Below are 14,925 nucleotides of genomic sequence, written 5' to 3'. Positions count from 1 at the left end.
GTTTCTAGTCCAAATATCTAAAAATTCTTAAATCAAGAAGCATTTACTAGACAAGCAAAACATTGTCCTATTTTAAGAATAATATGCCAATATTAAGTGAGTTATTTTCCTTAAAGCAAGCAAAATAATCAGCCAATGGGGTAAGAAAAACAATCTTATTTAAGTTAAGTAATAATAATCTTATTTAACAATTTAAGTTAAGCTTTTGGACAGGAGTGTGCTTCTCAAAACATCTCAAAAGTCATTTTCAAAATGTCTGTTTAACATAATATCTAAAAATACATCTGCCAGACAAAAACACGAACACTACTTAGTACACTTAGTAACCCTTGGCAAACAACACACAAACATGTATAGATCATTCCTGACTAGGCATTCATCTAAAACAATATGATTGTTACTTATTAACAGTTAAAAGTTCAACATTAGCTGATTCCATCCTCTGATAAGATCATGAAGGTTTTACAATTAACATGTGATTTCCTTCTTTATATTGATTACAAAAAAATATCATTTAGAGTTTTTGTCTGGTTTCTAGACCATTTATCTTTTTTTTTTTTTTTTTTTACAAGACAAGTGAACAAAAAATTGTTTTGTTTTCAGAAATAATAACCAAAAACTAAGTAGACTTTTCCCTACAAGTAAAATAATCTGCCAATGGCGTAAGCAAAATAAACTTACCTCAAAATGATTACAAAATAATTTTGCTTAACCCCGTTGGCAGATTATTTTACTTGCTTTAAAAAAAAACTCACCTAATTTTAATGGACTATTTCTCAAAACAAAACAATGTTTGTTTATTTGTCTAGAAAATGCTTCTTGATGTTAGAATTTTGCGCTAGAATTAATATAAAAATAGCATTTTTGCAGTGTTTGTATAAATAAAATGCTTTTCATTTTAGTTTTTGTCTCATTTCTAATCCAAATATCTAAAAATCCTTAAAGTGGACCCATGATACCCCTTTTTACAAGATGTGAAATAAGTCTCGGATGTTCCTAGAGTGTGTGTGTGAAGTTTCAGCTCAAAATACCACACAAATAATGTTGTATAACTCTCTGAAACGGACCCTTTTAGGGTCTGATCCTAAGTGTGCCATTTTGGCGACTGTCGCTTTAAATTCAAATGAGATTGGGCTCTTTTCAAAAGAGGGCGGAGCTATAAATGCCTGCATGTCAGCATAGTGGCAGATTCAAAACAGCTGCTTCTCATTCAGGGCTGTTTGCGCTAATGAGGGAGAGATGTGCACTAGTGGGTGGGGCTTTTTCACCATCTGATGACATCATACAAAGGGAGAATGTCAATCAAAGTTTTTCTGCAGACTGTTTTTATCAAGTGTGATTATAAAAATACAATTAATGCATTTTAAACATTATGAGCTGGTTATATTCACACACCGTTGCCGAGAAATTGCATTTAAACACCTTATAAAAGTGATTTTTGCATAATAGGTCCCCTTTAAATTAGAAATAATTAGATTAGATTAAAGGAAGGAACTGAAATTGAATTTTATTACCCAGTGGTTGGCGAAATCTAGACGAATCATTGCTGGTCCGAATGTTCGAGCAGGATTGATTCCACATCCCGTGAAGCTGATCTACACAGAGAGAAACAACACACGATGATGACCATGCTGAGGATTGAGCTGGAAAGCCCTACTTATTCCTTTACTCGGTTAACCCTTGTGTGATGTTGGGTTGTTTTCATAGACCTTGGGGTGATTTTGAGTCATTGATTTGGCCACAATGTGTTTGAGCATATAGAAAGATTTTTTGGGGGCAAATCTTTTGGAACATATTTTGACAAAATGCTTAAATGTTAAAATGTTTAAAATTCAGGATTACACTCTTGGCAAATGAACTCCCCTTTCGTTATGTTGGCGGCTGTTTTTGCCCCACTGACTTCCATTATATTCACACTTTTTGATTGCAAAGTCTTGACCGTTCTTGATTGTTGCTTGTTTTCCCTGTTGGGAAGAGATCAAATGTGTAATTTTTTTACTGTTGATCATCAGTTGCAGAGCAAAAAAAGCTTAGTTTCTGGCTCAAAATGAAATGGCTATATGGAGTATAGTGTATGTGTGTGTGCTGCTACTACTACTACTACTACTACTACTACTACTACTACTACTACTACTACTACTACTACTACTACTACTACTACTACTACTACTACTACTAATAATAATAATAATAATAATAACAATGGTGGCGCAGTGGCGCAGTAGGTAGTGCTGTCGCCTCACAGCAAGAAGGTCGCTGGTTCGAACCTCGGTCAGTTGCCATTTCTGCGTGGAGTTTTCTTGTTCTTCTTGCGTTTGTGTGGGTTTCCTCCAGGTGCTCCGGTTTCCCCCACAGTCCAAAGACATGCGGTACAGGTGAATTGGGTAAGCTAAACTGTCCCTAGTGTATGAGTGTCTGTAGTTCATACTCACAAGGTATTTGTTTTGGCTACAGAAGCTTCCAGTGCACATAAAGTGACAACACAAAGTAAATATGAAAAAAAAAAGATTATAAATATTAAACAGAGATGCAGTTAGTAAAAAGATCTGGATGTTGAGTTGTATGTACAGATTTGTTATAAATATACAGGTTATAGGGTGCTGTGTACAAAAGCGAATGGAGGAAGTATTGCATTGTATATTGATGTAAGCTGCTGTGTATAAGTGCGTATGAGAAAGTCTTGCACATATTTAATGCACAGTTGGGGGATATTTAACTGTTCATGAGGGAGATGGGTCCCTGGGTCTGGCTGTTTTTGTGCTTGGTGCTTTGAAGCGCCGACCAGACGGTAACAGTTGAACAGGTAGTGTGCTGGGTGCGAGGTGTCCAGAGTGATTTTGACAGCCCTTTTACTCCCTCTGGAAGAGTACAGTTCTTGAAGTGTAGGAAGGGTAGTGCCAGTGATACGTTCAGCAGTGCGGACTATTCGCTGTAGTCTACGGAGGTCAGTTTTGGCAGCTGAGCCGAACCAGATGGTGATGGAAGTGCAGAGGATGGATTGGATGACAGCTGAGTAGAACTGTACGAGCAGCTCCTGTTGCAGGTTGAAACTTCCTCAGCTGATGAAGGAAGTACAGTCTCTGCCGGGCTTTCCTCACGATAGAGTCTATGTGAATGTCCCACTTCAGATCCTGAGAGATGGTGGTTTTGCCCATTCTGACTAGCTGTTGTCTATCTGTCCATTGTCCCATTGTTATCAGTGGTAATCAGCTTATAGATATGGGCCAGTAGGGGCCTTCCGCACCTACTGGTAGACTCAGAAGGCTGTTATCATCTTTCCACATGGTTAATCAGCTATACTAATAGAGAAGTTGTTTAGGGTTGGGGTAGACGTTCATAAAATACAATTAATAGGCAATTTAATAAATAATATAAATAATTCTCGTTAACTTCCGGAACCCTGCCGTATGTGATCTATAGCTGATTAACCATGTGGATGGATGATAACAGCCCTCTGAGCCTACCAGCAGCTGATAACCACTGATATGGTTTGAAAATGGCTGGTGTGTAAGTGTGTGAGAGATATCTTTGCGCACTTACCTTGATATGTTTGAGAAAATAAATAATAAGCAGCTCAGCTCTTAGAAAATAGTATGTGTATTTATGCACACACACACACACACACACACACACACACACTATAATCTGCTGTTTTACTCCATAGAACTCCATATAAAAGCCAGACACTGTTTTGTACAGGCCTATCTAAAGGGTTAATGCTGCCAACTGATGATCAACAGCAAAATTGACACATTTGACCTCTTCCTACCATGACAAAACCACCAACAATCAAGATTATATGCTGTCATGATTATTTTATGTCATTATAATGCAAGTCAATAGGGCAAAAATAGTCCCCAACATAATGAAAGGGGAGTCGATATGCACAATACACAAGGGTTAAGCATTGCTCTGTTGCTTTACATATTCATATGGTAACCCTGACAGTGTTTACTGCAGCTAGAGGAATGCTCGTGGTAAAGAAAATAGAGCGGTGGAAGTGTGAATGCTGATTACTCACGGCTGTCAGATGTCCCAGGCAAACACTGAGGCCGATGGCCAGAGGAGCGGAGCCCGACACGTCCCGCCGCCTTTTGTCTGTAGTTGCTAAAACACACAACACCAGCTGGAAGGTGGCCAGGAGCTCAATTCCAACACCTTGACCTGCTGAAATATCTGTGTGGATCTGCACACAAATAAAAGCATTTGATTTAGATTAGATCATTTGTACACTGTAAAAAAAAAAAAAAAAAGATGAATTGATTTGAATTATTATTAAATATTATTATTATTATTACTATTTTATATATTGTTATTAATATTTGTTTATTATTGTTATTATTTTTTATCTTACAATTTTTTAATCAACACAGAATATTACTTTTATCATCTGCAAATTTCGCATTATTATTATTATTATTATTATTATTATTATTATTATTATTATTATTATTATTATTATCATTTTTTCATTCATTCATTTTCATTTCAGCTTAGTCCCTTTATTAATCTGGGGTTGCCACAGCAGAATGAACCGCAATACTATTATTATTATAATTATTATTATTATTATTATTATTATTGTAAGTATTTTTTATATTAATATTGTTATTACATTATTATTATTGTTATTACCTTTACCATTTGTTGCATCGACACAGAATGCTACTTGTATCATCTGTATCTTTCATATTATTCATATTATTATTTCATATTATTATTATTATTATTATTATTATTATTATTATTTTTATGTTTATTCAGATATTTTTATTTTTATTTTTTTAATTATAATTTATTTATTTATTTATTTTTATTTTATGCTGCATACACAGCAAGAAGGTCACTGGTTCAAGCCTCGGCTGAATCAGTTGGCGTTTCTCTGTGGAGTTTGCATGTTCTCCCGCGTGTTGGTGTGGGTTTCCTGCGGGTGCTCTGGTTTCCCCCCACAAGTCCAAACACATGTACTATAAGGGGAATTGTGTAAGCTAAAATTGTCCATAGTGTATGAGTGGGAATGCAAGAGTGTATGGGTGTTTCCCAGTGATGGGTTGCAGCTGGAAGGGCATCCGCTGTGTAAAACATAAGCTGGATAAGTTGTCGGTTCATTCCGCTGTGGTGACCCCGGATTAATAAAGGGATTAAGCCGAAAAGAAAATGAATAAATGAATTAATTTTTATTTAATAATTTTTAAAATTAATTTAATAATTTATTTTTTATTATTTTATTTATTTATTTTATTAATTTATGTATTCATTTATTTTTTAATGTATTTTTATTATTTATTTATTTAATGTATTATTTCAATTTATTTGTTTTTATTGTATTTATTTATTTATTTATTTATTTAATTAATTAACTAATTAATATTTTTTTAACTACTACTACTACTATTTACTGGATTTACTATGTTTTTTTTTTTTAAATATACAGTATATGTATGCTGTTTTTAATGTAAACTTTATAAATGCTTTGGCAATACATTTGTAACATTTGTCAAGCCAATAAAGCAACTACTGAACTGAACTGAACTGAATTTAATTGATTTGAATTTAATTAAATTGAATTGAATAAACATTGAGAGACTCATGTTTTACCACTCAGGTAAAAAAAAGAGAAGAAAACAAGCATAACATTTAAATGCAGAATTAAGAAAGACATGTATTTTGGGTCATTTCATGACATCAGCCCTGTGATGTCACTCCACACATGACGGTGTTTACCAGCAAAGTAAATATGTGCATTACGCCTTCTTGAAATAGGAAAAAAGTGTGTAATCACTGGAAAGAAGGCCACGTCTGAACACGGGTGATAAGTTTATCGTCAGCTCTCGTCTGCCCACACACCCATTCACACAGACTGATCCTGACGCATGGGGTTACCCTGTTTACCACTGGACTGTAAGACTTTACAATGTTGATTTGCTCATTTAAGGGATAGTCCACACAAAAAAACTTAAACTCTGTTATTAATTACTATTAAACAGTTTTGCATGTTTTAAAGCTTTTTGAGTTTCATCAACATAAAAGAAGATATTTTGAAGAATGTTGGAAACCTGTAACCATTGACTTCCATAGTAGGAAAAACAAACACTATGGAAGTCAATGGTTTTCATTTTGTGTTCAATAGAAGAAACTGAAATAGGTCAAAGGTGAGGAATGATGACCGAATTTTCATTTTTGCGTGAACTATCCCAGGTTACAATGCGTTTACTCACTTTTTAAGTCAATAATTGCTGTTAAAAGTGTATTTAAAGTCTCCATATTGTACATATTAATAACTAAAAAGTACAAAATGTATCTTGTGAAAGGGTGCTGCCTCATTGACAGCTTTTGTACCTTCATTTCAGAGTGTATAATTATTATTAATCAGAACAAATTCAACAAATCTTGCTGTTGTTGTAAATTGCACTCATTTGAAAGGATAGTTCAAGCAAAAAAATGAAAATTGACTCATTATTTACTCTCCCTGAGGGAGTTATAAACCTTTATGAGCTTTTTTCATCTGCTGAACACAAATGAAGTAACCCATTGTAAAGAAATATAATAGAAGTCAATGGTTACAGGTTTTCAACATTCTTCAAAATAACTTCTTTTGTGTTCATTTTTGAGTTTAATCATTTCATTTAGTCCAAGGGTGTCCCCTTCCTGTAAATGCACTCAATTAAAGGGATAGTTCACCCAAAAATCAAGATTTACTCTCCCTCATGTGGTTATAAATGAGTTTCTTTCTTCTGAAAACCTGACTTTCATAGTAGGAAAAACAAATACGATGGATGTCAATGGTTTACAGGTTTTCAACATTCTTCAAAATATCTTTCTTTGTGGTCAACAGCAATAGAGAAACTCAAACAGGTTTGGAACAAGACAAGCAAATGATGACATAATTTTCATTTTTGGGTAAACATTTCAGTTTTGGTTCAATAAAATTATCAAAAAAGAAGAGTTGATTTAGTTCCAGGATGTTCCCTTCTTGAAAAATGCACTCAATTAAAAGGATAGTTCACCCCCCAAAATAAAAATGTAGTCATTATTTACTCTCCTTCAAGTGGTTATTAGCCTTCAGAATCTTCTCAAAAGAAGAAATTTTGAAGAAAGGTGAAAACCTGTAACCATTGACATCCATAGTAGGAAATACAAATACTAAGGAAGTCAATAGTTACAGGTTTCCAACATTCTTCGAAACATCTTCTTTTATGTTCAACAGAAGAAAGAGAAGCAAATGATGACGTAATTTTCATTACGTTTCAGTTTTGGTTCATTAAAATCATCAAAATATCAATTGTCTTGAATTGTTAAGTGAGGAACAGATCCAATTTCCATTAAGTAAACAGAAGAGGTAAGAGTTTACTCTCTTGATTTAGAGCCAGGGTGTTCCCTTTTTAAAAAATTCTAAGTGCTTATAAACCTAATAAGTTTCTTTCATCTGTTGGACACAAATGAAGATATTTTAAAGAAACTGAAAACCTGTAACCATTTACATCCATAGTAGGAAATACAAATACTAAGGAAGTCAGAGGTTACCAGTTTCCAACATTCTTCAAAACATCTTCTTCAGAGGAAAGAGAAGCAAACGATGACATAATTTTCATTACGTTTCAGTTTTGGCTCATTAAAATCATCAAAATGTCAATTATTCAGAAGTGTTAAGTGAGGTCAATTTCCAAACAGATCTGATCTCAAATAAGAAAACAGAAGAGATAAGAGTTTACTCTCTTGATTTAGAGCCAGGGTGTTCCCTTTTTGAGAAATACACTCAATTAAAGGGAATTCACCCCTAAAATTTTAATAAATGAATAAATAAATTAATTAATGCACATACTCATTTTTACTCTCCCTTAAGTGTTTATAAACCGTATTGTTTCTTCCATCCATTAAACACATTTAAAGATATTTCAAAGAAACTGAAAACCTGTACCATTTACATCCTGTAAGCACCCTTTCACAAGATACATTTTGTACTTTTTAGTTATTAATATGTACAATACAGAGACTTTAAACACACTTTTAACAGCAATTATTGACTTCAAAAGTGAGTAAACGCATTGTAACCTGGGATAGTTCACGCAAAAATGAAAATTCGGTCATCATTCCTCACCTTTGACCTATTTCAGTTTATTCTATTGTACACAAAATAAAAACCATTGACTTCCATAGTGTTTGTTTTTCCTACTATGGAAGTCAATGGTTACTGGTTTCCAACATTCTTCGAAACATCTTCTTTTATGTTCAACAGAAGAAAGAGAAGCAAATGATGACGTAATTTTCATTACATTTCAGTTTTGGTTCATTAAAATCATCATATAGTCAATTATTTAGAATTGTTAAGTGAGGAACAGATCCAATCTCCATTAAGTAAACAGAAGAGATAAGAGTTTACTCTCTTGATTTAGAGCCAGGGTGTCCTCTTTTTAAAACATGCACTCAGTCAAAGGGAATTCATCCCTAAAATTTAAATAAATAAATAAATAAATACAAATACTCTTTTTTTACTTTCCCCTTATTAAGTTTGTTTCATCTGTTGAACACAAACCAAGACATTTTAAAGAAACTGAAAACCTGTAACCATTGGCATCTATAGGAAATACAAATACTAGGAAGTCAATGGTTACCAGTTTCCAACATTCTTCAAAACATCTTCTTTTGAGTTCAACAGAAGAAAGACAAGCAAATGATGACATTATTTTCATTACATTTCAGTTCCGATTCTTTAAAATCATTAAAATGTCAAGTGTCTAGAATTTTTAAGTGACTGAACAGATCAGATCTCAATTAATCAAACAGAAGAGTAAGAGATACACTGTTAACGATGTTTGCAAATGACACAGTATTCAACTGTAATGTAAACTGTATTTTACTGTAGGACAGATGCGGTATGTTACTGTATTTTAAAGTTGCATTGTAAAAATTACTATATATTTACAGTAAATATACTGTAAATGCATATACAGCAAGATAACTGTGCTGTAAATGTAAATACTGTACTGTACTGTAACTGATTTACAGTAAGTGAACTGCTGCCAGTGAGTTACTGTAGATTCTACAGGTAACTGTTAACAGTGTACGAGTTTACTCACTTGATTCAGTCCCAGGGCGTCCCCTTTGGAGACCCCGAGCACTATAGCGCTGGCCACAGTCGCCCCGATCATCTGGGCCAGAATATACATGACGGCCCTCAGCAGACTGATCTGACAGCTGGCCAGCAGACCCAGGGTCACGGCAGGGTTCAGGTGAGCTCCGCTGATGTGTCCCAGGCTCTGGGCGAGGGTGGCGATGGACAGCCCGAAAGCCAGCGCCACCTTGATCTCCTGGTCTGGGTTTTGAGTGTTGGTGTTTCCCACAGCTGCTGTAATGCTGAGGAAGATGAACAGGGTCATTCCCAGCAGCTCGGCCAGGACGGCCCGCCAGAAAGCCTTGCTCTTCAGCTCGTTCATGACTGACTGACTGACGGACTGACGCCTCTAATCTGTGGGCAGCAACAGCAAAAAAAAAGTGTGCTTCTCTGCCAAAACCACAGTATTTATAGGGCAGGTCCTGCTAATGAATCTGGAGGCGGGTTTAAGCTCCGCGGGGAGACAGAAGAAGAGAGAGAGAGAGAGAGGGAGAGGGAGAGACTCGCACACACACACACACACTATACTTCTAGATGTTCATAAATGAATCATTGTAAATAAATATACTGATTATTATTAATTATTATTATTGTTTTGTCCCAAAATATTGATTATTAAGTGTTTTTTTAATTGTTTTACTGCTACTATTTATTTTGTTTATTATATATATAGTATATATATATATATATATATATATATATATATATATATATATATATATATATATATATATATATATATATATATATATATAAAACAATATTAACATAATAAACACAATAAATAGTAGCAGTAAAACAATTAAAAAAACACTTAACAATCAAAATTTATATATATATATATATATATGTGTATTACTAGGATATATATGTATAGGTTATATATATATATATATATATATATATATATGTATTAGTAAGATATATACGTGTAGGTTATATATATATATATATATATATATATATATATATATATATATATATATATATATATATATATATATATATATATATTACTAGGATATATATGTATAGGTTATATATATATATATATATATATATATATATATATATATATATATATATATATATATATATATATGTATTACTAAGATATATATGTGTAGGTTATATATATATGTATTACTAGGATATATATGTATAGGTTATATATATATATATATGTATTACTAAGATATATATGTGTAGGTTATATATATATATGTATTACTAGGATATATATGTATAGGTTATATATATGTATTACTAGGATATATATGTATAGGTATATGTATATATATATATGTATATATATATATATATATATATATATATATATGTATAGTACACTCACCGGCCACTTTATTAGGTACACCTGTCCAACTACTTATTAACGCAAATTTCTAATCAGCCAATCGCATGGCAGCAACTCAATGCATTTAGGCATGTAGACATGGTCAAGATGATCTGCTGCAGTTCAAAGCGAGCATCAGAATGGGGAAGAAAGGGGATTTAAGTGACTTTGAACGTGGCATGGTTGTTGGTGCCAGACGGGCTGGTCTGAGTATTTCAGAAACTGCTGATCTACTGGGATTTTCACGCACAACCATCTCTAGGGTTTACAGAGAATGGTCTGAAAAAGAGGAAATATCCAGTGAGCGGCAGTTCTGTGGGCGCAAATGCCTTGTTGATGCTGGAGGTCAGAGGAGAATGGCCAGACTGGTTCCAGCTGATAGTAAGTCAAATAAGCACTCGGTACAACCGAGGTCTGCAGAAGAGCATCTCTGAACACACAACACGTCCAACCTTGAGGCGGATGGGCTACAGCAGCAGAAGAGCACACTGGGTGCCGCTCCTGTCAGCTAAGAACAGGAAACTGAGGCTACAATTCACACAGGCTCACCAAAACTGGACAACAGAAGATTGGAGAAACGTTGCAGCTCTGAATTAAATTAAATTGAGAGATATAGAGAGATAGAGACAGAATTGAATTTAAAAGTGCCTTTTATTGTTTCAACATGTTAAAACTCACAAGAGCCACAGGAAATGCATGATATTAAATATGTAAACGCTAACTCCTCTTCAACAACTGAACACAATGCCACACAGCACCGCAGAAAAGTAAAAATAAAGGTTTCAGTCTGACACACTCCATAAAGGCGTTTCACTTTTTGAACAAAAAGGACAATTGTCAGTCATCATTACTGAGAACTGAAATTAAAGCATTGACCCCAACAGCACAGTGAAGAAGTCTCTATTGTATATTCAATGACTCTTTAGACAACTGTGAAGTAAGAGAATCTTGTTATTACCTCGTTATCATTGTTATTACCTTTACCATTTATTTAATTAACACAGAATATTAATTGTATCATCTGTAACTTTTATATATATATATATATATATATATATATATATATATATATATATATATATATATATATATATATATATATATATATATATATATATATATATATAATTATTTAGAAGTGTTAAGTGAGGTCAATTTCCAAACAGATCTGATCTCAATTAAGAAAACAGAAGAGATAAGAGTTTATTCTCTTGATTTAGAGCCAGGGTGTTCCCTTTTTGAGAAATACACTCAATTAAAGGGAATTCACCCCTAAAATTTAAATAAATGAATGAATAAATAAATACACATATTCATTTTTACTCTCCCTTAAGTGTTTATAAACCGTATTGTTTCTTCCATCCATTAAACACATTTAAAGATATTTTAAAGAAACTGAAAACCTGTACCATTTACATCCATAGTAGGAAATATTTAAAAAGTCAATGGTTACTGGTTTCCAACATTCTTCAAAACATCTTCTTTTATGTTCAACAGAAGAAGGAAAAGCAAATGAGGACTTAATTTTCATTACATTTCAGTTTTGCTTCATTAAAATCATCAAAATGTCAATTGTCTTGAATTGTTAAGTGAGGAACAGATCCAATCTCCATTAAGTAAACAGAAGAGATAAGAGTTTACTCTCTTGATTTAGAGCCAGGGTGTCCTCTTTTTAAAACATGCACTCAATTAAAGGGAATTTATCCCTAAAATTTAAATAAATAAATAAATAAATACAAATACTAATTTTTTACTTTCCCCTTATTAAGTTTGTTTCATCTGTTGAACACAAACCAAGCCATTTTAAAGAAACTGAAAACCTGTAACCATTGGCATCTATAGGAAATACAAATACTAAGGAAGTCAATGGTTACCAGTTTCCAACATTCTTCAAAACATCTTCTTTTGAGTTTAACAGAAGAAAGAGAAGCAAATGATGACATAATTTTCATTACATTTCAGTTCTGATTCTTTAAAATCACCAAAATTTCAATTTTGTCCAAAATGTCTATAATTGTCTATATATACAGTATATATATATATATATATATATATATATATATATATATATATATATATATATATATATATATATATATATATATATATATATATACATACATACATACATATATATATATATATATATATATATATATATATATATATATATATATATATATATATATATATATATATATATATATATATACCGCAAGTATATATAATCTGCAGAAAACCAAAAAAATAAACCCCTCAGCTCTCAGAACATAGTAAACACAGTAAGTGTATTTCTGCACACACACTATAATCTGCAGCTTTACTCCACAGAACTCCATATGAAAGCCAGGGAATTTTCCACAGAGGTCTATTAAAAGGTTAAGGCTGCCAAAATGAAAATGACATATTGTTCCTCTTCCCAAATGGGAAAACCAGCAACAATCAAGAATACATGATAATATTCTGTCATGGTTTTGCAATCCAAAAATGTCATTATATTGGAAGTCAATGGGGCAAAAACAGCCCCCAACATAACAAAAGGGTAGTCAATTTGAACAATACACAAGATTGAACTAACATTAACAAAGCTGAATAAATAAAGACATAAAAGTATTGTTCATTGTTTGTTCATGTTAATTAATTAATTAATTAACCATTAGTTTAAAGTGCTATACCAATAAAAAATATTCACATATTATTGACTCATTCTTGTGCGTAAATGTATTTCTGCCCTCAACACCTGAGTCTTATTGCCAAAATAAAGCCTTTAGAGCAAATCCGCTATCAGTGGCTCGAGGATTTATCTGGCTGTGGCTGCAAATGAACTTCTAGGTAGACAAAGACACACGTGTTTACATTGCTTGAGGTTTCCTGATGGCTGAATCATTATGTCGCGGTTTCCATGTGTAAATGAACCAGCTCCTGCGTAAACTGATGCTGCTTTTATCGCCCTTTAAAATACTTTACTGCATTTAAAACAACTCAAAGGAAATGAGCAGCACTGAACCCGAGCGGTAATTTTCACAGAAACATTTATGGTATATAAAGATGCAAACATCGGTGGTATAAATAAAGATGTAGATGTGTATGAAGATAAAGACGTAGCGGCTGACTTTGGCTTTGGAGTAGATACGGCGAAGAGAGAACTGCTGATTTAGGGCCTGTGCTAATAAAGATATGGCCGATTCATAAATCACACATTATCTTCTCCATTCATCGTTATCTTCACATAGAACTCTTTTCACTTCTGTTTGGCTTGTTCAAATGATGTAATTTCAGGTTTTATCTTGTATTGTGAAATTGAATAACTCCGCTCGGAGTAATTTAGGGGTTAAGATCTGATACAGGGGGGAAAGTAAGTACTGAGCATGTTTTTTTTCCTGGGAATAATATTTCTAAAGGAGCTGTTGACATGGAATTGAACACGATTTTGGTAGAAACCCAAACAATACAGACATAAAAATAAAACAAAACAAATAATCTGAAATTAAATAACAGAAGGAGAAAGTGCTGAACTACTGAAATGTATTTAATACTTTAAATAAAAGGCTTTATGGTGACGGCAGCTTAAAGACGCCTCTCATATGGAGAATGACGTCACATGCGTTGCTCAGGTGTGAGTTTTTCACAGACTTCAACAGAGTGTTTAAATCTTGATGGCTCTGTGGGTCTCGTCTATCAAATCTGAGCTTTATTCTGTATTCTCTATTGGATTCGGATCAGGTGATTGGCTGGGCCATTCTACAGCTTGATTTTCTTTCTCTGAAAGCATCCGAGAGTCTCCTTGGTTTTGTTTTGGATCATTGTTTTGCTGAAATGTCCACCCTGGTTTCACCTTCATCCTCCTGCTAATGTAGATGTTGGACTGAAGCAGCTGATGTTCATTTACACTGAGGAAGGGCAGAGGCTTGCTGAAGAACGATTTCAGCTGCTGTCTGGGCTTTCACTACTTTTCTGCACCTCTCTTTCTTCATGTGTTCACTACTTTTTCCCTGTGTCATTAAACTAATTAGATTTGATTTCTTTGTATATATGGATTTCTTTGGTTGCTACTAACATCCGGTGAAAAATTCAAGTCTACAGCACCTTTAGAAATATGTTTTCTTAGAAAAATGGTGACATGTTGAATGCTTATCAGGGCTCGAAATTAACCTTTTTGCTTGGTAGCACCGGTGCTCCTAACTTTAAAAATGTAGGCGCATCAGCCAAAATTTAGTCACACCCACCAATTATGAGCACCGTTACTACAAATTTTATACAAACATATTGATTGTATTTGAAATCAACACTAATCAAACTAACAAGCAAAAAAATCATATATAACGTTATATGCAAGCGTGAGGAAAATATGTCTCAACAAAATCCCGTTATCACAAGAAAATAGATTTTTATAACATAACTGAGTAACCAAAGCATACACGGAGCACTCACCGGCCCTGCACGCACTGCTTGAATTAAC

The 14,925-nt window shown here is 33.4% G+C and overlaps 2 protein-coding genes across 2 annotated transcripts in view; both read right to left on the bottom strand.

The window, feature by feature from the left end:
- aqp1a.1 (aquaporin 1 (Colton blood group) a, tandem duplicate 1) overlaps window positions 1-9,471 on the bottom strand; it is an 11,654-nt gene extending 2,183 nt beyond the window's left edge. The window contains exons 1-3 of the mRNA NM_207059.1: window positions 9,078-9,471; window positions 4,022-4,186; window positions 1,515-1,595 (exon numbers count right to left, since the gene is read on the bottom strand). Coding sequence (NP_996942.1) covers window positions 1,515-1,595; window positions 4,022-4,186; window positions 9,078-9,434 — 603 coding nt within the window. The 5' untranslated portion in view covers window positions 9,435-9,471. The remainder of the gene's footprint in view (window positions 1-1,514; window positions 1,596-4,021; window positions 4,187-9,077) is intronic.
- Window positions 1-14,925, bottom strand: part of eif2b5 (eukaryotic translation initiation factor 2B, subunit 5 epsilon) — a 393,495-nt gene that overhangs the window by 174,386 nt on the left and 204,184 nt on the right. The gene's annotated exons all lie outside the window — the stretch shown is intronic.

The sequence above is a fragment of the Danio rerio genome, chromosome 2, assembly GCF_052040795.2.
Source record: "Danio rerio strain M-AB ecotype USA chromosome 2, GRCz13ab, whole genome shotgun sequence".
Classification (NCBI taxonomy): Eukaryota; Metazoa; Chordata; class Actinopteri; order Cypriniformes; family Danionidae; genus Danio; species Danio rerio.
The sequence above is the reverse complement of the archived record's forward strand: the minus strand, read 5'-3'. Positions and strand labels throughout refer to the sequence as shown.